The sequence below is a fragment of the Felis catus genome, chromosome C2 (genome assembly GCF_018350175.1).
Source record: "Felis catus isolate Fca126 chromosome C2, F.catus_Fca126_mat1.0, whole genome shotgun sequence".
NCBI classification, from domain to species: domain Eukaryota; kingdom Metazoa; phylum Chordata; class Mammalia; order Carnivora; family Felidae; genus Felis; species Felis catus.
In genome coordinates this window covers 123,507,797-123,531,279 of record NC_058376.1, presented here as the reverse complement: position 1 = coordinate 123,531,279, position 23,483 = coordinate 123,507,797, and the positions used below count along the sequence as shown (strand labels likewise).

The 23,483-nt window shown below is 47.4% G+C and overlaps 2 protein-coding genes and 1 long non-coding RNA gene across 4 annotated transcripts in view; 1 reads left to right on the top strand and 2 right to left on the bottom strand.

Moving 5' to 3' along the window:
- The window catches only part of RBP1 (retinol binding protein 1), a 33,240-nt gene extending 23,597 nt beyond the window's left edge, over positions 1 to 9,643 (bottom strand). Inside the window, exons 1-4 of the mRNA XM_045037330.1 lie at positions 9,603 to 9,643; positions 7,465 to 7,532; positions 867 to 1,316; positions 235 to 413 (exon numbers count right to left, since the gene is read on the bottom strand). Of these exons, the coding sequence (XP_044893265.1) occupies positions 235 to 413; positions 867 to 1,316; positions 7,465 to 7,532; positions 9,603 to 9,643 (738 nt within the window). The remainder of the gene's footprint in view (positions 1 to 234; positions 414 to 866; positions 1,317 to 7,464; positions 7,533 to 9,602) is intronic.
- An 8,509-nt stretch (positions 9,644 to 18,152) lies between these two features.
- Positions 18,153 to 23,483, bottom strand: part of NMNAT3 (nicotinamide nucleotide adenylyltransferase 3) — a 114,670-nt gene continuing 109,339 nt past the window's right edge. The window contains exon 5 of one of the 2 annotated variants that reach the window (XM_011286147.3): positions 18,153 to 19,568. In XM_011286147.3, the coding sequence (XP_011284449.1) occupies positions 19,228 to 19,568 (341 nt within the window). In that variant the 3' untranslated portion in view covers positions 18,153 to 19,227. Of the gene's footprint in view, positions 19,569 to 21,796; positions 22,900 to 23,483 lie in introns of those variants that run through there. The other variant, XM_011286148.4, reaches the window with a different exon arrangement.
- The window catches only part of LOC109491483, an 80,563-nt gene continuing 76,645 nt past the window's right edge, over positions 19,566 to 23,483 (top strand). Inside the window, exon 1 of the long non-coding RNA XR_006585460.1 lies at positions 19,566 to 19,910. This is a non-coding gene — a long non-coding RNA (uncharacterized LOC109491483). The remainder of the gene's footprint in view (positions 19,911 to 23,483) is intronic.

Below are 23,483 nucleotides of genomic sequence, written 5' to 3'. Positions count from 1 at the left end.
ATCTGCAGCTTTCATATCCATCACTATCCTGTTTGGGCAGAGGGGGATGCTTGATAAGTGGGTGCTGCCTACCTTGAGGGCTGGGAGTATGAAGATCCTTGGTCCCTAAGAACATAAGGGCCCTCGCCTCCCTCCCAAAGGAAGTAGTCCAGACTTCGGTCAGGCCCCCCCCCCCCCCCCCCCCCCCCCCCCCCCCCCCGGGCAGGAGATGCCCTGGTGTATGCAAATCCTCACCATGCACTTGCGGTCATCTATGCCCGTCAGATCCTCCTCAAACTCCTTCCCAACCTGGAAGTCCATGATATAGTTCCTGAAAGTGCTCAGCGTGCGGATGATCATATGGTCGCCGTCCTGCACAATCTCTTTGTCTGGCTTCAGCAAGTTGGCAATTTTGCGCAAGGCCACGTTGACATCTGCAGGGGATGAGGGGGTAGAGGGGACAGAGAATTGGCAGGAAAATTCAGATAACTGTCTCCAAGGTAGCGGGGTCCCAGGAGCCGGCTCCTCCCCGGGGCAGCACCATTGGGGTTTCCTGTTCGCTTAGCGCTGTCTCAGCCAGCAACCGGTTCTGCGCATTCTTTTTTTTTGCAACAAAGTTTTCTGGCCTTATGCTGACCCTGTACCAACAAAACCTAGCAAACTAGACCCAGCTTTCCTAATGAAGTTATCCACGTCTAGAGGCAACTATCAGATGTTTACCACCAATTAGTCCTAACAACCCCCACCCTCCAAGTTGGCGGCCGAAGCCCTTTCGCCGGCCGGCGCACGGGGCGGCGGATGGCCCAGGCGGAGGCAGGCGGGCCCTCGGGAGAGCTCTGCGGGGCCCAGCCCTCGTCCCCGAGCGGCCGGCCGGGGCAGCAGCTTACCGAGAGCGCGCAGGTACTCCTCGAAATTCTCGTTGGCCAACATCTTCCAGTACCCGGTGAAGTCGACCGGCATTTCGGGGGCTACTGGGGCGGGACGGCCACGGAGCAGGCAGGCGCAGCGGCTACCGACGCGGTCGGGGTGGTGGGCGGCCCGGAAATGTGCGCCCGCCGGGGGCAGGGGGCTCCGAGGGGCGGCGACAGCTGGATTCCAGGCGCGCACAAAGCCCGCGGGAGGAGCCCTCGCAGCCGTCGCTCCGCCCCCTTCGCGGGGGCGGGGCGGGGGCAGGGGGCGTCGGAGGGCCAGGTTTGTCTCTGGCTTGCGGCCACCTTCATTCAGTGTCCTGAAGGTCACTTCCAGATGGAGGAAGAGTTGGGGCTGAGGAGGGGGGAGGTGCTTTAGTGGCTCCAAGTCTTTGGTTCCTGAGGGATTCCTTCCAACGCCTTGAACGTCTCACATTCAGCAGCCATTAAGGGTTAACAAACAGTCTCGGAGGAGTTTGCTGGAGTGATTAGGAAAGGAGCTGGTCACTGATCTTTGCTCCCGGCCAGTCGGGCTGGTGAGCAGCCAGGGTCAGAAAAGCTGGGGAGTTGCATTCTGGGCGAGAAAAGTGGGCACATTTCCACATCCCTCCCCCAAATAAAAGCAAGGTTGATGTTTAAAGTTAAGTATGGCTGAAAAGGCCCTCTGGGTGGTTACGATACAAAGAGAAGTTTGAGATTCCCTGCTTTATGCAAATGTAAGCAATGATCAATATACTGTTGATTTTTTGCCTCCCTTTTCATCTAATGGCAGCGAAGTATTCCGTAGTGTTCTTCTCACTGTGCTTTTTTCCAGTTAATATATTCCAGAGACCTTTCTACTTCTATACATAGAAAATGTCATTCTTTGGCGGGATATTCCATTGTTTATCTAGCTTGCCCACCACCGATGGACATTTATGTTGTTTCCAATCCTTTGCTCTTAGAAACAGTTCCACAGTGAAGATCTTTGATCACATTTCATTTCCCACGGGGTGGGTATGTCAAAGTGCTTTAAAACCTCTGCTTTTGCCAGTAAAGAGATGACATAATCGTGTGGGTTGACTTTTTGACCTTCCATTAAAGACTAAGTATCTCTTATAAATTGCTTCTTGCACAAATCAAAGCCTGGGTGACAGCAGGTACATTCTCTTCCTCCCCTAGCACTGCCATGGCTTTCCCCTCCCCACCTTACCCCCCCCCCCCCCCCCCCCAGCCTGGGGCTCATGCTAGTCCTTGCCTCAGACTGCATCTTGCTGAGTTGGGAAAAAAATGCCTCTTCCTCAGAATAGGGGCAGTTTCATCGCAGGGAGTGCCTTGGATTTTAAGCCCCTCTTACCCAGCTTGCTCCACACCAGGATTTCCCATCCATGGCACTGTTGCCATTTGGGGCCATATAATTCTCTGTTGGGAGTGGTGGTAGGTTGTCCTATGGATTGAAGGATTTTTAGCAGCATTCCTGGCTTCTACCCACTAGATTCCCCAACCAAAAGGATGTCTCCAGACATCTCCAAGTGCCTGGGAGAGGGGTGCAGAATCACACTGCTCTAGACAGCCGTGCCCCTATCAGGTCGGTTTCCCATCTCATCTCACCTGGCTCTGGGACCCTCAGGCCATCAGTTGTTCACCCAGATCCTGACTCTTGCGTCCCTCCCTAGCCAGCTCAGGGCTCATCTCGGTGGACGGCCAGGACACCCTGTCCCAGCCCTGCCCAACCTGAAGGTGCAAGAAGAAACCCCTGTGGCTCAGTCAGATGGATGGGTGGATCCTGGCATGGACTGGGTTCTCTGTGGCATCTACTCAGGGCCAGCCATGACCCTGGGCTTTCTTGTCAGCTTGACTCACCAGAACCGGGAATCAGCCAAGGGCTTAAGCAGTAAACTGGCCATTTCTTGGTTACCTGAAACTAGTTTAAACCCTTCTTCCCGCTCCTCTGAGCCATCCAGCTCGGCCAGCCAGATTTCTCACCTATCGCAACCTTCATCCTTTGTGCTAAGTCTCCCTTTGTGCTGAGATGGTGTATGCCAAATGCCCAGCACAGTGCCTGGCACATGGCAGTGCCTGGCCCAGTCCGTTCTGGCCCTTTGCCATGCCCAGAGCAGTCCTTTCATGCTCTAGGCAGAGGCATGCCCTCCTCACCTGTCTGGTCCTCTTCTGTTCATCCTAAAGAACCAACATCTGGCCACTCCTCCCTCCTCTGGCCACCTTACAGGTTTCCTGCCTACCTGACCTTACTCTTCTGAGGTGGCCAGCTGGGCACTTAATTCAGCCTGGTTGTGCTGCCTTTGTCCTCCCGGGGGTCAGTAGACTCTTGCCCTTCTAGATCTCCTCCCAGGAGGGCTCTCCCAAGTGTGTCCCCTGCTGGCTGTGCTGTTGCAGCTGGGGGTTGGTTGTGAGGGTAGGCTTTAAAGGCTGAGTGCTTGGTTTGAAGGTGAATGTGTCACTGTCCAGCTGAGTGCCCCTGGGTAAGTTGCTTCTCCCTTCTGTACCTCAGTTCCCACATCTGTAAAATGGGGACACTCTGACTACCCACCTCTTAAGGAGGTGAGAAGCAAAGGAGACAACGAATATAAAGGGCACGGCACAGAGTATTCCTCCAGACATACTGCTATTTGAGCCAGAGAGAGGGGGCCTTATGAGTGAGGGAGAAGGCAAGGGAGAAAACGTGCTGACCTGTGTTCCCTTCTGGGGCCTTAAGGTCAGTCTAATGAATTGAAATGAAAAGTACTCCGTGGGTGTCATGGAATCATTAGGTATCATCACAGTTATCCTTCTTCAGCCCCCTGTCATGGTTGATTTAATGCATTATTCAGTATTTTTTGGAGTTTGTTTTTGTCTGAGAAATCTGTCACTTGGGATGTGTAGAGCAAAGAGAGTAACAGTGTATAAAGAATGGTGGGGGGAGGGGGGTTTTGTGGAGTTGGCAATCAGTGAGGGCTCCCTGGAGGAGGTGAGGCTCTGGCTGGATCTTGACAATAGCCAGGAGGAGGGGAGGAGAGGCCCTGGGAAGGGAGAGAGGGGAACAAAGAATGCTGTGGAAGGAGGAGGCTTGTTAATGACTGAAAGGGAGAGAGATATAAACACTCTAAAACATCCTAATTGGGCTTGCTTCATTCACAAGCCTTAAGAACAGCAGTGGAGATCCACAATCTTTGGGATCTCTGGTCCCAAAGAGCCACCAAAACCATGGAGCAGAGGAAGCAGGCCAGTGGGGAACCACCCTGAGACTGTGCATATACAGTGGCACTGGTAGGCACTGTGAGCAATCCTAGAGTAGCGGGAAGCGGGACAGGAAAGAGCCAAGGGCCCTGAGGGAAAGGAGAGCTCAGAGGAGCCAAGGAGGAAATGTGCATTTCATTCTTTAGCAGATCAGTCTGCTCCATGGGGATAAATTAGAGCTCAGGGAGCCATCTCCATGAAATGACTCATTGATTGCCCACGACCCTTATAATCGCCTTGTGTGCTGGCCAGTCCTGTCCCTGAGTCACTGAGAGGTCAAGCAGCTTGCCGGGTGTCCCCAGTTGTTGGGGCAACAGAGCTTCCTCAGGGAGAAGGGATTGGAGCAGAGAGTCCTGGAACAGACCCTGAGGCTCTGTCCCTCCCCAAAAGATGCTCCTCAAAAAAACGCTGGGGCAGAAAGTACCTTCCAGCCCCAGCCCCACCCTCTCTGCAGGTCTCCCACACCTAGAGACTTGAGTCTCCCAGCAGGGGACAGGTGACTACATATTCCTCTCTCTTGTTTATAAAGAAAACCTTTCTCATCTGACACCACACCCCTGCTTCTGTTCTAAAGGGCTCATTTTATTTTGGAGACTTATAAAAAAAAAATCTTCCCTTTTCCTGTGTTCAAATATGTCTCTGGAGTTATTTTCTGGAGAATGACCCTGCTCCAATCCCTGAGCTGTCATGGTGCCATCTGTGAGGTTAGTGCCTGAAGGGATGAGAGTGGCCCAAAAAAGCTGCCTTCCTGTGTTGGGCTGTGTTCAGGAGGGAGAGGGTTTGTCAAGAGGCCACTGGGGCTGAGGGGCACCAAGGTTTACCCAGGATGCTTTTCTTTGATGGGTTCATGAATATGCAGATGTGCAAGTGACACACCATGTCTACAAACAGCAGAATCTTACACCCACTTTGTGGGGGTAGCCTGGGATTTATTTTTGTCTAGAAAATGGTTCTGCAGAATGGGTCAGCCACCTTTCATTGACACATGATTGTTTCTATACATTGTGACATACACTGCATGGAGAATGTCTCTTTTCCTTTTCTTTTTCCATTTCCATTTCCTTTTCCTTTCCTTTCCTTTCCTTTCCTTTCCTTTCCTTTCCTTTCCTTTCCTTTCCTTTCCTTTCCTTTCCTTTCCTTTCCTTTCCTTTCCTTTCCTTTCCTTTCCTTTCTCCTTTCCTCTCCTCTCCTCTCCTCTCCTCTCCTCTCCTCTCCTCTCCTCTCCTTTCCTTTCCTTTCTTCCCTCTCACTCTTTGTTTTTTCTTTCTTAGCTATTTTATTATGGACAATTTTAAGCCTACATAAACATAGAGAGAACTGTATGGAACTCACATGGATTCACCACCAGCTTCAGCAGTTATTAAGCCCTGACCCATCCTGTTTCATCTATACTCCCACCCACACCCCATTTGTAAAATTATTTGGAGGCAAAGACCAGACATCTCCGTATCATTTCATCTGGAAACATTTCAAGAAGTATCTCTAAAAGACTCATTAAAAACAATAACACAACAAACACCATTAGCACAACTAAAAGCCATAATACAATTCCTTAATGTCATCAAGTATTCAGAAAGTGCTCACTTATCTCATAATTTTTTTTTTTTTTAGTTTGAATAAGGATCCAAACAAGTTTCATATATTGCCATTGGTTGATATGTATCTTTTATTTTACGATTTATCCTTGCATTTAAAAATGTAAATATAGGGACGCCTGGGTGGCTCAGTGGGTTGAGCCTCCAGGTCATGATCTTCCAGTCCATGAAGTCCAGCTCTGTGCTGACAGCTCAGAGCCTGGAACCTGCTTCAGATTCTGTGCCTCCCTCTCTCCCTGCCCCTCCCCCACTGACACTCTGTCTCTCTCTCTCTCTCTCTCAAAAATAAATAAAACTTTGAAAAAAACATTAAAAAATATAAATATAATTGAGCCATATTTTCCCTTTCTTAGATGAATAGTGGCATACTATATACTTTTTTTTTTAACTTAATACAATCACTCACTGTAATACAGAGAGAGCTTCCTCCTTCCCTTCTACGGTGGTGGAGCACTCCACTGTGTGACTTCGCCCTAGCTCGTTGAACCCCTCCCCTGCTGACAGTTGTTTCCAGTCTTTTGCTATAACAAATACAGCTTCAATGAACAGGTTAAGGCTTTTTATATTTTAGTGAGTGTCTCTTTGGGATAGATTCTTAGAGGTGGGATTGCTGTGTCAAAGGACAAAGACTTAAAGTACTTTTGCTAGATATTGCCACATTTCCTCCCTAGGATTGTACTATGTCACTAGCAGTGACACCTGATAGAATCTGTTTCCTCACTAACAGATTGTGTTGTCAATAGCTTGGATTTTTGCTGGTTGAAAAAGGGTATCTCAGAGTAGTTTGCCTTGCATTTGGGGAGGGTTTTGATGCCACGAGGTGAGCAGTCATTGTCTTCTGTGGCCAGGATTGTGAAAGCCCCATTTGAGCCCCGCTGTGCATGTGAATGACCATCACTAGAACTGCTGAGCACAGATAGGACTTCTGGGTTTGTTTTATTAAATTGTGTTTATAAACCCCATATGCGTGTTACCTCACGTGAATGACTGCTCAGTGTAACATGCTACCAGAAATGACGTACGAGGCTCAGGGCTCCACCGAGGAGAGCAGGGCCTCCCAGGGTCTGGAAAGATGGGAGGTCCCCAGTGGGCAGTCATCTATGTCCACCATCTTGGAGGCTTCCCGCTGAGTCATGCCGGGGCACGATTTTAGGGAAGCGGGGGGGGGGGGGTCACTTTCATATGTTTTCCTGCAATTCCAGCTGCAGGGTGGTGTGGCAGCTCCCCAGGGTTGCCACCAGATGGCTAGAGCACCTTGGAAAAGCTGGTACGGAAGGTGAGGCCTGGCAAGGGTCTTGTCTACAGTGAGGATGTGGCCTAGTGGGTAGATCCAGGTCACTCAATGGGGAGATGTTGTTGGTTGTGGCAGTTTTGTGAACAGAACACTTTCTACTTTATCTACCCCAGCCCATCTCTAAAGTCTTATATCCTTTCTACAAAGATATCTGGGTCCCAACGTTTCAACCCTCTGGCTCCATAGACATCTATTTGCAAGGAGACTGCCTCCTGGAAAATGAAGCCTGGGTCCTTTGGAATCCTGTGCTGTGGGAGCAGGCAAAGATGTTGGAGCAGGGGTGGGTGGGATCACCCATAAACTGGTGGAAGCCCTCGGACATGAGTCCCAAAGCTGTGCCTTGGAGACCTGAGGAGGTGATTGTGCTGGAGCAGATCTCTTGACCTGACAGCCCTTTACAGGGGTGGAGTCCTTCTGGAGTAGAGGCCCACCAACCCAGGTGGCAGGATTGGGAGGGTTTGGGTAGAGTTACAGACATCTAACAGGATGGTCCCCGGGCATTGGTTCAGCTCGGAGACAGCATCTTGTGGAGTACCATAGCTGGTCGGAAGTCAGAAGAGGTCAGTCTCTGAGTGTCAGTCTGATTCCAGTTTTTAAATGGCCATTTCCTCCTATAGGCAATATGGTGGATGGAATGACTGGAGACGTCATGATCCCATGTTTGCCATGTCATGATGGTGATATGGGATTGGTTGATGGGGATGGTGATATGGGATCAGAAGCTATTTTATTAAAGGAATTTTTAAGTGAGATGTCATTAGCGATGACGTTATACCAGAGTCACTAAAAGGTGGGAACAGGGTCAATGTAATTTATCTGCCTACTGCTGGCCAGTCAGTGTACCTTGATTGGGACATGCCCATAAGGGACTAAGATGGGAGGTAGGGGGAGGTTATCTGAGAAGTTGGGTAGACATTGCCAAGGAGCAGACATTGCCAAGTCTTAGATCCAACATTAAGTAAAGGCAGATTTTTGACCCATGTATGTTTGCTTTGTTTCCAATAGGTTCACGGACCAGTGGCTGTTTAAAGGTGGCCACTTTTTTTTTTTAATCACTTTTCTTGAGCAGTCTTTCTCAAGTACTTGAGGGGTTGAGACCTAATAGGAGATTTATAAATTTTGTGTTTTCACTTTGATGATAACTCTTAAAATATATTTTTGGCCAGCGATAAATTTGAAAAAAAAAATCACCTATATATATTTACAACTTTCCCCACTTCCCTACTTTTTATGGGAGATGGTGGTTTTGTGTACTTTACCCTGGGCCTTCTTATGGAGCTAATCAGAGGTGCTGGGTGAAGGGGAGGATTGGAGGCAGCCCAGAGAGGCTCACTTCGGGGACAGAGAAGGACCAGGCAGCTGCCCTTGGAAGAAGAGGGGAGATCAGAAAGGGTGAGGGGTAGTAGAGGTGGGTGAGGAGATGAAGTCCTTGCGGAGTTGAGGACTCTCAGAAGCAATTGTTATGACCACATATGCACTTTGTGCTGATTACAGAACTCTGGCTCAGATATGACTCCACTGGATCTTGGTTTTCAGAAGAAAATGAGGTTTAGAGAGGTTTTGTGATTTGCTTGAGGTCACATGGGTAGAGTGGCAGGGCTGGGAACCAAATTTGTGTCTGGCTCTGTCTGACCCCAAAGCCCAAGGTCTTAACCAGCTACTGTCTCCCGAATGAGACAAAGAACTATGGGGCCCTTGGCATGCTAGATCTGATAGATAAGTCCGCAGAAGAAAATCCCAGACAGAAAGTATGTCTCCTAAGTCATCATCAATATGGAAACAGAACTTGAATCCCCATGTGGAATCAAAGCGCAGGGTATATATTCTAAGCAGAAAAATCTATAAACAGTTAAAGATTAATGCACCTTAGTGAGGCTCTGGCCAGATTTAAAAAGAACAAATCTTGCTGGACCAATGTTTTTGCGTTCTTGGGGCAGAATTATACAATGAGGGATGGAAGGGAGGCAGCTGGTCAAACACACATTGATTTCCAGGAAGCATGTGACCAAGCCCTCTGAGGACTGCCCTGAGAGGGAGTACAGAGCAGGTCTGTGCTGACCTATAGCGAGGGGGAGGTGGCCTCAGAGGGGAGGCCAGTTGAGGAGGGGAGAGGGAGGGGGTGTAGGGTGGACCAGGATCCCTGATCAGTTCCCGGCAGGCCTCAAAGCCTTAGCCTGGGTCCTGTCTCCCTAGAAACACTGGAGGGTGAACACGATTTTTAGGCGGCTGGTGGAAGGTTTGTGCTTCCAAAAAGGGAAGAAATAGGCGAGAAGCACATTGATTTAGGGACAGAAAACATATTCCAAATTGCATTATAATAGTCTTTGTGAAGACCCTTCTCATCTGTGAGCTTCCTTCATGCTCCACTCCTGCCCACTGGAATGACAGAATCCAGTGGAATAGCACACCTGGATTTTGATCCTAGGCCCACCATTTCCTAGCTGTGTGATCTTGGGCAAGTCCCTTGATGTCTCTGAACTCTCACCTCATAGCTTAGTTTTGAGGCTTCTGGAACACATATCCTCAAAAAATCCTAGTTTCCTTCTCTTCCTTGTTATCCGAGGCCCTTGACCATGTGGCCTCAATGTTTTTTCTCTGTCCTGTCTGTACCTCTTTCCCCTGCAGTCCAGTTGTCCCGTGTAATACGTCATGTCCCCCTTCCTTCCTCCGTGCACCGCCCCCCCCCCCCCCCCCCCACTGGTGGCTTAGTGTCCCAAGCTCTCAGCCCAGCCTTATTCCCCTGGATCCTTTGGCCTAAATATGCTTCCCCTTCCCTTCTCCTGGATCCTAAGAGCCCTGGGCTCTCCTGGTCGTGTTGTTTCTTCCACACTGCCTCAGGAGGACCGAGCTCTTTCTCTGTGCATACACGCAGCACGCCTGGGGATGCTCTGTGGCCAGAGACTGCATCTTAAATTCCTTCCATATTCTTTGCAGCACCTTGTCACGAGCTGGACACACAGGAACATGAGCCCAGTGGATACTCACCGGAAGAACGGGGAGGGGACAGGTGTCAAAGCTACGCGTTTATGGGTCCTTTTAGCAAATGCTTACTGAGCACTTTGTGGGTTCCTGGAACTGGGCGAGGTGCTGGGGATGAAGCCCTGAGTGAGAGGCTGCCCTAAGGAATGTAGGTCTGGTGGGAGACAGTAGAGTGCAACGCGCAGAGGCTTGTACAGGGTGCTTCCAGGACGTGCAGGCACTTGAGCATGGGGACAAAGTTTAGAAGGATGAGTGGGGACTTGCCTGACAGAGGGGTGGGGAGGACACTCCCAAGAGGGGATGGCAACCTGCAAAAGCAGGGAGGTGTAGCAGGGCCCGGCATCTTCAGGGAAGGTGGGGTAATCAAGTGTGGTGACAGCATGGCTGCGGCGGAGCCTTGGGGGCGGGAGGCATGGCCTGTCTGACCCAGGCCAAGAGAATGTGGAGAAACAAGCAGGGCCAGGCCACAGAGAACCTTCTCTGTTGGAACAAGCTATGTGGACTCTGCCCTGTAGGAAATGGAGAGTCACTGACAGGTGTAAGTACGGGAGTGTCACTGCCAAGGAAAGGAGTAAAGGAGAGACCTGCAGTCCTGGTAACAGGCCCGGGGGGGAGCCTTGTGCAAGTGGCCAGCCAGCCCACCACCCTCCCCCAGAGGAACACAGCACGCGGGGCGGGTGCAGCGGGCAGGACAGCCACTCGTTCTGCCTGCCAGGAGACTGTAAGAGCTGCAGCATGGCAAGCACAGTTGTCCCGTTGTGGTGCCACCATGCTCCTGGGCTCCAGGTAGGAGAGTGGGATGTGAAAGCCATCTGACCACCCATCCATACATCCACCATCCGGCCAAACTACCTGCTTTCTTCCACCCGTCCAACGCACCAGGAACGATGTTTGCCTGCAAACTACTACGTCTCTCTATGCGCTGGTGAAGGGGTTCCTGAAATTCATTAGCACAAGTCATCTATAAAGAGATGGATATTATTTTGATTTGTATAAAAGATAACGAAGGTATGGGGCGCCTGGGTGGCACAGTCGGTTAAGCGTCCGACTTCAGCCAGGTCACGATCTCGCGGTCCGTGGGTTCGAGCCCCGCGTCAGGCTCTGGGCTGATGGCTCGGAGCCTGGAGCCTGTTTCCGATTCTGTGTCTCCCTCTCTCTCTGCCCCTCCCCCGTTCATGCTCTGTCTCTCTCTGTCCCAAAAATAAATAAACGTTGAAAAAAAAAATTAAAAAAAAAAAAAGATAACGAAGGTGACTCCCTGCAAAATAAGAAAATGAGAATTTCAGCAGCTCTGTGAGTCTCCTTTAAAAAAAAATCCATTTATTCAGGGTCACCTGGGTGGCTCAGTTGGTTAAGTGACCGACTTTGGCTCAGGTCATGATCTCAAAGTTTGTGAGTTCTAGCCGTGCGTTGGGCCCTGTGCTGGCAGCTTTGGATTCTGTGTCTCCCTCCCTCCTTGCCCCTCCCCTGCTTGCACTTTCTCTCTCTTTCAAAAATAAACATTAAAAAAAATTTTTTTTAATTAAAAAAAATCAATTTATTAAAAAAAAAATCTAGCATAGGGGTGCCTGGGTGGCTCACTTGGTTAAATATCTGACTCTTGATTTTGGCTCGGGTCCTGATCTCACCTTTTGTGAGTTCGAGCCCTGCATCAGGCTCTGGAGCCAGTTTGGGATTTTCCCTCTCCCTCTTCCCTCACATGCATGTGCTCTCTCTCTCTCTCAAAATGAACATTAAAAAAAAAGAGAAAATCTTGAAAATAAATCTAGTGTCTACAATCATCAATTAGAATAGAAAGTACACATAGCATTTGACCCATCAACACCTGGGACTCTATCCCACAAAAGCACAGGTTTGTAAGGGCTTATGTTTAAGGTTATTTATTGCAGCATTGTTTGTAACAGAAAAAACTGGGAAAAAACTTTAGATAAGAACCTCCTAAAGTCCTTTGAGTACTGTGTTCCACATATTGCTAAGTCCACACATATGTATAAGACGGATCGTATGTGTAAACAGGCTTCAAAAACACTGGTTCATACAAAGTTAAACAGGTGTGCATGTCATCGGCTTCTCAGAGCTATTAAGATGCTTATTAGGTAATATTTTCTGAAATATTCACTGAGCCAGGAGTTGTGCTAGGGACAAAGAGCAATGATCGAGACAAATTCTTGCTTTCAGAGAACTTCGAATCCGTCACTTCCGGAGTGATGAAATTCTCTTACAAGAGGAAGGGAGGGAGTGGGGGGTACAGGTAGAGTGGACAAGTGAAACTTCCTGGAAGAGGGCAAGGTGAGGCAGAGAACAGAAGACAAAATGGAAAGCAGCCCAAAGAAGGGATGCAGAGAGATAGCATGCATGGCAGGGCGGGTGCGTCGTGGGGACCACACAGGGAAAGCACTGATGGAAAGAGAGGTGTGGGTGTGGGACACGGAGTAAAGCCAGGCTGCAGCAGTGGGCTGTTGGGCGTGTGGGCTTGGGGGGGTGGGGCAGCCACCCCAGGAGGAGTCAGGTCTTCACTCCAAGGGTGACAAAGGAAGCTTAGATGTTTAAGAGACACCTTTACTGAGATATAATTTAAATACCACAACATTTACCCATTTGATGTGCATCGTTTGATGAGCTTTAGTAAATTTATAGAGTTGTGCGACCATCACCACAATCTGGTTTTGAAACATTCCAATCTCTCCCTTGTCCCCTCTCCGTCCCCACCCCCTGTGCCCACCTGCATTCAGTCTTCGCTCTCCCCTTCGTGCAGCCACCGGTCTGCTTTGTGCCTCTGTCTACAGTTTTGCCTTTTCTAGAAATTTCATATAAATAGAATCATACAATATGTTGTCTTATTGCCTGGCTTCTTTCACTCAGCATGTTTCTGAGAGTTTTCTGTTTATCGCAGGTATCTATCACTGGTTCTTTCTTAGTTGCTGGATAATTGTCTGTTGCAAGGATACGTTTGTTTATTATCCATTTACCAGTTGAAGAACATCTCAATTCTCCCAGTTTTGGGTCACAATGCTGCTATAAATATTCACATACAAGTGAGTGGACACATGTTTGCATCTCTTTGGACAGATTCTTTAAAAAAATTTTTTTTAATGTTTAGTTTTGAGAAAGAGAGAGAGAGAGAGAGACAGATCTGAAACAGGCTTCAGGCTCTGAGCTGTCAGCGCAGAGCCTGACGCAGGGCTTGAACCCACAAACTGAGAGATCATGACCTGAGCTGAAGTTAGATGCTTAATAGACTGAGCCACCCAGGCGCCCCCAGACAGATTCGTAAGAATGGGATGTTGCTGACTGATTTCAACCATTCATGGGGTGCAAAGTGCTCACTCACTGTGGGTCTTTCAAGACTAATGGTGCTGAGCATCTTTCATGTGCTACTTGTCATTCATATATCTTCTTTGGTAAAGTGTTTTGTTTCTGGGATTCCCCATCTGGTGGCTCTCTTGAAGGACTCTCAGGACTCCAGGGCCATATCTTCATGGCAGTGGGTCATTACAGTGAAAGGACACACAGCAGGGACTAGCCAGGGGAAAAGACACATCAGGTGGAGTCTGGAGGAGTCCATATGAAGGCTTCCAAAATTCTCCTGCACAGGTGAGGACCACACAGAACACACTTCTTCCACCAGGGAAATGCAGCAACAAACAGTCTGCAGTGTTTCTGCCAAGGGACGTCTGTTTGAGACTCTGAATCCAGGGGTTTTATTGTGGGCTAGTGATGTAGGCACTTTGCCTACCAGACTAGCCATGATTTCTGAAATTCCAAGCTCATAGGAGAGCAGGTGTTCACTATAAGTCGCATTGTTTGTACCAGTGTGGGCAGGCTGGGACAGCAGGGTTCAGTGCCCCAGGTAGACAAAACAGCCTTATCAGTTAGAATAGTAGGCAGCAATCCAAAAGCCAGTTTCTCAGATACTGGCCGAGGGCCAGCCTCATCAACAGGCTCTTTCTAAATGGCCTTGTTAGGCTTATTATGTTAACTAACCTTCTCCAACACACGTCTAGTCCAATCTTTCAATCATTTTTAATTGGATTTTTAGTCTTCTTTTTTTTTTTAGGTTTATTTATTTATGTTGAAAGAGAAAGATAGGGAGAGAGACAGATAGAGAGAGAGAGAGAGAGAGAGAGGGAGGGAGGGAGGCGTAGCAGAGAGAGAGAGAGAGAGAGAGAGAGAGAGAGAGAGAGGGGGCGAGAGAGAATCCCAAGCAGGGTCCATGTTGTCAGTACAGAGCCCAACTTGGAGCTCAATCCCACGAACCATGAGATCATGACCTGAACCGAAATCAAGAGTCAGATGCTTAGGGGGTGCCTGGGTGGCTCAGTCAGAAAAGCATCTGACTTGATTTTGACTCAGATCATGATCTCATGGTTCGTGAGTTTGAGCCCTTCATCAGGCTCTGTGCTGACAGTATGGAGACTGCTTGGGATTCTCTCTCTCTCTCTCTCTCTCTCTCTCAAAATAAATAAATAAAATACATTAAAAATAAAAGAGGTACTTATCTGACTGAGCCACCGGAGCGCCCCAAGTCTTCTTATTTTTGAATTGTTGGAGATGTTTACATATCCTGGACATAGTCATTTATTAGATTTACATTTCCGTAAATGTGTTCTTCAAGTCTGTGACTTGTCTTCCATTTTCTTAATGGTGTCTGTGGAAGAGTTTGGGCAGGGAGGCATTACGACCAGATTTGTGTGCCATCACAAAACTGCTCTGGTTCACATTGTGAGGAAGGGATTGCAGGGGCCAAGAATGGGTTGGGGAGACCCATTACAGTAGTTGGGCTAAGAGACGATGGTGGTCTGGGCTGGGGGGTGCCAGGAGGGATGGAGAGAAGAGGCTGCGTGTGAGGAATGCATGGAAAGTAAGACCAGCAGGGCATGTAGATGCTCAATATGGATTTTACCAGAAGGAAAGCTGGGCTCTCCTAACTGGTCCACAGGACACCCTATTATTATTATAATTATTGTTCTTAATAGTGAACACCCCACTAATTTGTGGGATTTTAGCATTCTGATAATTTGAGAAAGGTGGGACCAGATGAACACTAGGGTTCCTTCTGGTTTTCACAGTCTATGGTGCCATGAACAAGACATTCCGGGGTTATTTTAGCAATTCTAAACTATTCTGACGTGTGTGCCTATGTGCCTTATCATAGATTGTTTGTTAGTCACACAGGTGTATCTATAATGTGAGCTCTGGTCCAAGAAAATGAGGTCATGACTTAAATTGAACACAGTCGGTGCATGGAGACCCTTGCAAAAAGTGAAGGCAGAAAATACTGTTAGCACAGGGAGTGCAAGGCCAGGGATGAGGAAATTCATGTTCATGTATTAACCCAATTATCAAACGGACCTTGCCAATCTGGAGCACGATTGGTTTAAAACGGGATTTCACATCATTCTGTCCCAAGGGACACAGCCAGTATCATAAATGGAAAGTTCTTTCCTCGGGCTGGGATGCAGAGCTCCTCTCGTTTGGACAGCATCTGCTATCACAGGAGAACCTTTATTTAAGGCTGGAAATTCTATTTACCCAGGAGGCCAACACACTGTGCTTCTGTTCTTGCAAAATAAACAAAACACCTTGGCAAACTAGATACAAAGAAGGCCAGAGGGAATGGAAAGGAATGTGAAATCAGGTATGCGGGTCAGTGTCAATGCAATAAATCAGAGCACAGCAGTGATACATATTTTCTCTTCTGATACTAAAAAAAGGGAGGCTACATGAATCAATGAGACAAAGTAAGAGTCTAGAAATTGAGATACACATGCGTGTATATGTGTGTGTGTGTGTGTGTGTGTGTATTTATATCTACTTTATTATAAAGTAGATTTCGTTGTGTTGTTTTATTTTAGGAGACAATGTAAAGGCTCAGAAATGGTGGGAGCCACATGATACAGCCATGAATCAGAGAGACGAGGGTATCTCGTCCAAGCCTCGTTGGGCCCAGTGCCCTGAGCCTATGGCAAGGTGGGGCAGGGCAGTGGTGGCATGCCAGGATGCCTGCTGTCAGGTGCACGCTGCAATAGTAAACCCCTTCCTTCAGGACTTGATGATGAATCTAGCTCATCATGCTGCTCATTTTGCCCTCTCCTGCCCCAGGGCCTTTGCATATGTTGTTCATTCTGCCTGAAAGTGCAGCGGCCTCCACCCATCCCCAAGTCTTATGAATTCATCTTTCAGGTCTCAAATCCATCCTCTCTTCCCTGCTGTCTATACTCTTGTCATCAGGAGGAATTGCTGATGTTTTATGGAGTCTAAACTTTGTAAAAATTTGAAGGTCACTTTTCAGAAAAAGAATAAAAGTCACGAATGTGAAATTAGATCCCCACATGATGAAGGCCCCTCCAGGGTGTTGGAAAGGGCCCAGGCAAATGAGGGACTAGCTTTAGCTTCCTTAACTTTGTGGTGAAGCTGGGCCCTCTGGCTGCAGGGTATGCTGTGTATGGGCCTTCATGACCTGCATTCTAGTTTTAATCTGATGTTGAGTCATGTGAATATAATATAATATATAATATATAATATATAATATATAATATATAATATATAATATATAATATAATATATAATATATAATATATAATATATAATATATAATATATAATATATAATATATAATAAATATATAATATATAATATATAATAATGGCTCAAGTTGAGAAATCCTGCCTCAAACCCACAGGATCCCTCTTACCCCTTTTTGCTGGACACTACAGATGTTTGCTTTCTTTCTTTTTTTAAAGTTTATTTATTAGTTTTGAGAGAGAGAGCAAGCAGGGAAGGGGCAGAGAGAGAGGGAGAGAGAGAATCCCACGTAGGCTCTGCACATCATCAGTGCAGAGCCCGATGTGGGGTTCGATCCCATGAACTGCAAGATCACAACTTGAGCCGAAATCCTAAGTCAGACGCTTAACCCACTGAGCTACTCAGGCACCCCAGTTGTTTGCTTTCGATACTCCATACAGAAAACTGGGGAAATGCTGCTCAGAGGATAAGAAGGGAGATATTCACCAGAGTAAACATCATGCAATTTCAATCGGATATTCAGTTTATTAAAAAACAAAACTAATGTGTATTGTAATAGGCTAGTATGTTTATTGGCTTGGGAATCTTATTAAAATGCAGATTCTGAGTTAGTAGGTCGGGGGTGGGGCCTGAGAGTCTGCATTTCTATCCAGCTCCCAGGGGATGCAAACACTGTGTCCTGTGACCGTGTTTGGAACAGCAAATTTCTTGGCACATAGGATACACCAGTAAACAAAAATAAAGACCCTCTGCCCTTGGAGAGCTCCCAGTGTAGCTAGAAGTGGACCGGACCCAAAGAAGGGTGGGCAGGCTGAAGTAGGACACTCAGTGCCTCAGAAAACCAGAGCTAGAGGAGAATTTAAGAACTATTCGAACTGCCCCATTTTAGAGTTTGGGAAACTGAGGCTCACAGTGTGGAAGGGAGCTGGTCAAAGTCACACAGCTGACTGTGGACAAGGCTGTTTGATTCCTATTCCCCTGCATTATCAGGGTTCTTAGAGACCCCGTGGGGTGCAGAGCTCAGTCAGGGTGGGGAATGGCCAACAGCTTTAGAGCTTGCAGGGGGTGGAGGTGTAGGGGAGCCCCCTCCCCCCCAGGACGGCCCCACTACTCTAGACCCTGGAACCCTGATGGCCTACTTTACTCCTCTTTATCATGACACACACACACACGAACACTGGGATATGTTTGGGAAGATGCTAAGATTCTTCCTGACTGGCCCTTTGTTTTTCTGCATGACTAAATCTGTAGCAAGGATGAATGAGGGTGAAAGTATGGAGAAATTTTGAATACATTCAGTCATTTGGTCAGCAAATGTAAAGCACAAACTCAAACAGAATTAGACCAGTTAAAACCTCTTCTTAATCAGGAGTGGGATGAAAATCCTGAACACATGTGAGGTTCCTTTTCTCATCCTTCAGAGCCCACCTGAACAGAGCCATCGACCCGGAGCTTCAGATTACAGCCTCTTTGCAAGGTGTTGAAAAGCAATTGCTTCTCCATTGCTGGTACCTGGGAATATAAACTTTTATGAATTCATATCAGTTCCACTGGAACGGCAGCAAATTTCATGGAGTAGCTAAAAAGAAAGCAACAGCTGGTACATCAGGCATTAATAATATAACAAAGGAAGAAAAAAGAGAAAATTTTCATTAGTATTTTTTGATGTCAATTTATTATTTATCCCTTTGCCAATATTCAAACAGGCAGGTAGTCATAAAACATTCAAAAAGAGCCTTTAAAATAGTCAAGGCATCTGTTTTACCTCCATTCCTTTAAAAAAATTTTTTTTAACGTTTATTTATTTTTGAGACAGAGAGAGACAGAGCATGAACGGGGGAGGGTCAGAGAGAGGGAGACACAGAATCCGAAGCAAGCTCCAGGCTCTGAGCCCTCAGCCCAGAGCCCGACGCGGGGCTCGAACTCACAGACCACGAGATCGTGACCTGAGTTGAAGACGGACGCTTAACCTACTGAGCCACCCAGGTGCCCCACCCCCATTCCTTTTTAGAAACTTGGAAATCAGAGGCCCTGGCATTGATTTAAAAAGTCGTGTTAAAAATATCCACTGTATCAAAAATATTGTTTGAGGGTTACTACTTAGAAAGATTTTAGTTTAAATTTTATCTACAGCCTAGGCAGGCAGCCTGGTGGCTCTTAAGGGAAGATTCAAAGTGAATCAGCAAAGTGCTGCTTCCAAATGTTTGACTCCTCAATTAGTATTGTTTTGTTGCAACAAGGCGTCGACAAAGCCCACTGTTTGGTAATTAGCATCCTGTCAAGTCTCTCCAATCAAGACCAGCATGCTGCACCTGGTCCTAGTTAAAAAACGCATGTGGGCAATTCTGATCCGACCCTCAGGGGCTCGTGCCTCATGCAGAACTGCCTTCATCCGTGTGCACGGCAGAGTCACCACTTAACCAAATAAGAAGGCCTCCGCAGCGAGAGGTTTTGAGAGCTTTTGTCTAGTTCTCCTGACCTGCCTCACCCTTTTAACTTCTTTGATAAACGTCCGTCCGTTCTTGTGTAGACGCCTGTTCCTCTTCCTGGGACAGAAGACCCCTTGGAAAGAAAATCGTTGTCTACATAAAACAAAGGAAAATGGAAAAGCAAAACAACCACCACAACGAACACAGCCGAGGACCTTGACTGCCCTCTCCTCGGGAGGAGCTTCGTGGAGGCGTGGTTGGCCCTCCCCAGCTTGTCCTTCATTCCTCTGGGTGCTGTCTTTCTAGGAACTGTCCCCGGTGTAGAGGTTGTGCTCCTTGATGTAGGTGATGACAGCGTCTGGGAGCAGGTACTTGACGCTCTGCCCTTGGCTCAAGGCCCGCCTGATGTACGTGGAGCTGAGCTCGTTCTGCACGGGCTCCCTGACCAGGTGAATGTTGTGCTGGTACCTCTGCAGGATGGCTGAACCTGAGATGTATTCCTTTGGGTTGTGACCTGTCCGGCTCACACACACCATGCCAAACTTCTCCACTATTTCCTGGATGTGTGCCTCTTTCCAGAGGTTGGGGGTCTGGAAGGTCTTCAGGATATCTGCCCCGCAGAGGAGTTTCAGCTCAGGCACAGCTGGAAAAACAAGGGCGGAGCCTGACAAGGTTACAGAAAGGTCACGGCCAGTAAAGATAACATACCCCGTTTGAAAAGTGCACAAAATGCTTTTTCTCGGAGTGTATTGGGAAGTCAACGTCTACACTGTGTTCACGCCTGAAAAAGTGTGTAAGCGGATCTGAAGCTACTTCGGGGACATACAATTGTAATAATACAATCTTTTGTTTAATAGCGGCAAAGTGCCAAGAAATCAGAACTTATCCCCCCCCCCCCCCGTATTCTACCAAAAGTCTTTCGGCGGTTGCTGGACCCCATGGCAGTAGTCCAAAGGCGGCTGTGAACCCCATCTTCTGATAGAAGGTAAGACTGTAAAATCTCTAGTCCTAACAAGCTGTGGGCTTCAGGCAAGTCACTGCCTTTCTCAAAATCTATGTCAGCCCTAACGCCTGATACCTTTGTAAGTAAAATCTCATCATAAAGGTTAATTATAAAGGTTATTTGGATAACCAAAAGCTAGTGACCTTTTCATCTGTTTTCAATACAACAAAGCTCTAGAACAACTAATCAATGTGGATCATCCTCTGGCATTTGTTCTAACAACGATGGTTTTAATGATAAAAGAAAACCTAACATTGGTGCTCATATGAGCACTATCACTAAGCCCTTGATGTACTTAACCTCATTTGATTCTCTGAACAATTTCATGAGTAGGCATTATTATTGTGCCCATTCTGCGGGAGGGAAACAGGCATAGAGAGGCGACCACCTTGCCTGAGGTCACTCAGGCGGCAGAGTCAGGATTCAAACCCCACAGCCAGCCTCCAGGTGGGGCATTTATAACTGCTGGGCTCTGCCGCCTCCTGCTGGCGAAAATTGTACATGCATCAGAACCAAGAAGCCCTTCCTTGATTTTTCCAGGCACTGTTGAAATTCGTGTCCCTTTCCAAAGGGCTAATTTGGAAAGGGAGAAAAATCAAGTCCACGCTTGAAGCAACCAGTAGGTTCTCTGGTCCTTCTGGAAGCTGATTCTAGCTTCAGTAAATGGCAAAAGCTGTGTTCTAGAGTGTTGGCATCTCTCGGTCACCATGAAACCTCAGTTGGGAGGGGTTCAGGGATCCCACCTGCTGGGGAAACACCTGATGTAAATGGTCGGTTGAGGCTCCTCTACTGTGGAACTTTGGAAGGAATTTGGACGTAGGATCAGAGAGAGGAGTTTACAAAGGAGCACTAGACCAGCTGTGGAACGGAAAGTGAGAAACTGGAAGTGTCATGGAGAGGTCTGATTTCTAGCTTTAGTTGGGCTGGATGGATCCTTTTCTGGGCCTCACTTTCCCCATCCATGAAATAGTGGGCACTGGACTTATTCACTCCTTTGGAAGTAGTAGATATAATTACAGAAGCAGTTTTCAAACACTCTAGCAGCATAATATTGGTATAATGAAATGATATTCAAACATTTATTGATGCATACATTGATAAATTCTCCATGGTTAAGAACTAGGACTCTAAAACCAGGCACCTTAGATTCAAGTCTTGGCTCTGCCATTCAACAGCTCTGTGACCTCAACTTTAAAATGGAGATATTAACAGTACTTTTCTCCTAGGGTTATTTTAGAATTGAATGAGTTTATAAATATAAAGTGCTGTAACAGACTACGTGTGATGGCTGTTAACTGCCATTCATCCGTCCATCCACCTGCTTATCCGCTAATCCATTCATTGACACATCCATTCAACACTTAGGGAGTATTTTTTAAAGTCAATAAAACTGTGTTTAGAAATTACTCAATAACCCACACTTTTGACTAATCTGAGCTGGCCCCATTGCTCACAACGTATGTGGTTGTGAGCACATTCTGCATCTGGGAGGTTCTACTCCAGTTTATTTATTCAGCCGTTGCAATATAACAAGAGAGCAGCCCTGACCTTTTAAACACCTGGGTGATTTTTGTATGTGCTCTTCCTCCGGGGGAGGTGGAATGATGAGCATTTAGTCGTAGGGTCTCCTGAGGCCTGGAGCACACTTTCCCCCCATTCCACAGGCCAAAGAACAAGAAGACACCCCCTCTCTCCGCAGTGGATTTTTTTTTTAATGTTTATTCATTTTTGAAAGAGACAGACACAGCACAAGCAGGGGTAGGGCAGAGAGAGAGGGAGACACAGAATCTGAAGCAGACTCCAGGCTATGAGCTGTCAGCACGGAGCCCGACGCGGGGCAAGATCATGACCTGAGCCAAACTGGATGCTCAACCGACTGAGCCACCCTGATGCCGCCCCCCCCCCCCACAGTAGATTTTTGTGGCAGTAATTTCTACCTACTGGCTTAGATATTAGATACCGTCTGAGTTATGAACAATGACAGGAGTACAATTCACTGTGTGCTCCTGCCGACAGGGGACACATGCCCACACCTCCCTTTCCCCCAAATCAAAGGCATGTCTGTGGGGTGATCGCTTCTTCTGGCAACACATGCCTTGGACTCCAACTCTGGGCAGTCCTCAAAGAGACCATCCATCTCTTTCAAATCCACTTACATCACTGCTATGAGCTCTTCAGATATAATGACTGGCTGTCCAAGTCCAAGGTTCATAAGTCTGAGGTGTTGAAAAAAGGCTGCCGGTTTGATTCGTCTCAAGCACGAATCAGTGACCTAAATCAGATGTCCGTGGGCATTTTGGGGCAATGTGGTCTTTGGAATAGCCACTGGCTTCGAGAAGCAGATGAAGCAGAGGTTTACATGAAAAGTGAGGGAAGTGCCACCGGGACCATTTTCTTTGAATGTTCAGCTGCCTTAATTCTTAATGTCAAGAACAGCAGCCCTGAGGTCAGTCAGCCCTGGTTTCCGGTTTCAGATCTGCCGGAACCCTGGGAGAGTTACAGCAGATGGGCCTGTTTCCTCAGCTGTAAAATGGGGCTGACCTCCTGTGGAGGTTCTGGAAATTGAGGGGTGGAGTGAGTGCAGCCACACTCAGGAGTGTGGGACTTCTGGGGACACAGGACACCAGAGCTGAAGCCAGGTATTAAAGGGCGGCACCCCAATTAACCAGACAAGGCCACCGTGGAACAATCAGTGCAGAATGGAGTCAGATGAGGGGCCTGCCGTGGTTGCGTGGAAAGGGAATCCTCTCTGAAGGTTGCTGAGCTGTGCTCAGCCCCATCAGCCGAGCGCAGGGACCACCTTCACGAGAGACTGACACTGTTGGGCTGTTAGAGGACCGAGGCATCATCTGTCCCAAAGTGTCACAGCCAAGCCGTCTGGAACTCGGCACGGCAGGGTCAGTCCACGGAGGGCTGCAAATCACACGAGCAGGGCTCTGGCAGCCAGAGAATGCTGAGCTCAGCCCACAGTCTGCAGTCCCAGAGGAGAACACACAATAAAATACACAGCACACAGAACGGTCCTTTAGAGCTCTGCCACTAGTAATCTACAAGCCACCTCATCAGAAGCCCAATGTATGCTGAGGAAGAACTCCACCTCCTTCCTTTTTGTAATTGCTCTAGTTCCCCGCCCCCCCCCACCTCTGATCACAAACGTGAAATCTGTGTCAATTATAAAATGTATGAAAAACACATATTCAAGGTAGAAAACAATTCTGCTTTCTCCAAAGCCGTCAATATTTGAGCGTAGTTTTTCAGTTTTTCTATTGATTTAGACATGCAAATAGATGTGTAAGTATATTTACATGTTTTTATGTACTTGAGATTATATATACAGTATCGTATCCTGATTTTTTTCCGCTTACCTCATAAGCCTTTCCCCAGAAACATTTTGTGTCAATTATTCATCCTATGGATACAGAATAATTTACTTAAATGTTCCCTTATATTTAAACGGGGAGGTTGCTTTTATTTTCTGTCATTATAAAAATGGCTGTGATAAACATCCTTCTACATAAATCTTTGCCCCAATTTTTAATTATTTCCACAGTCTGA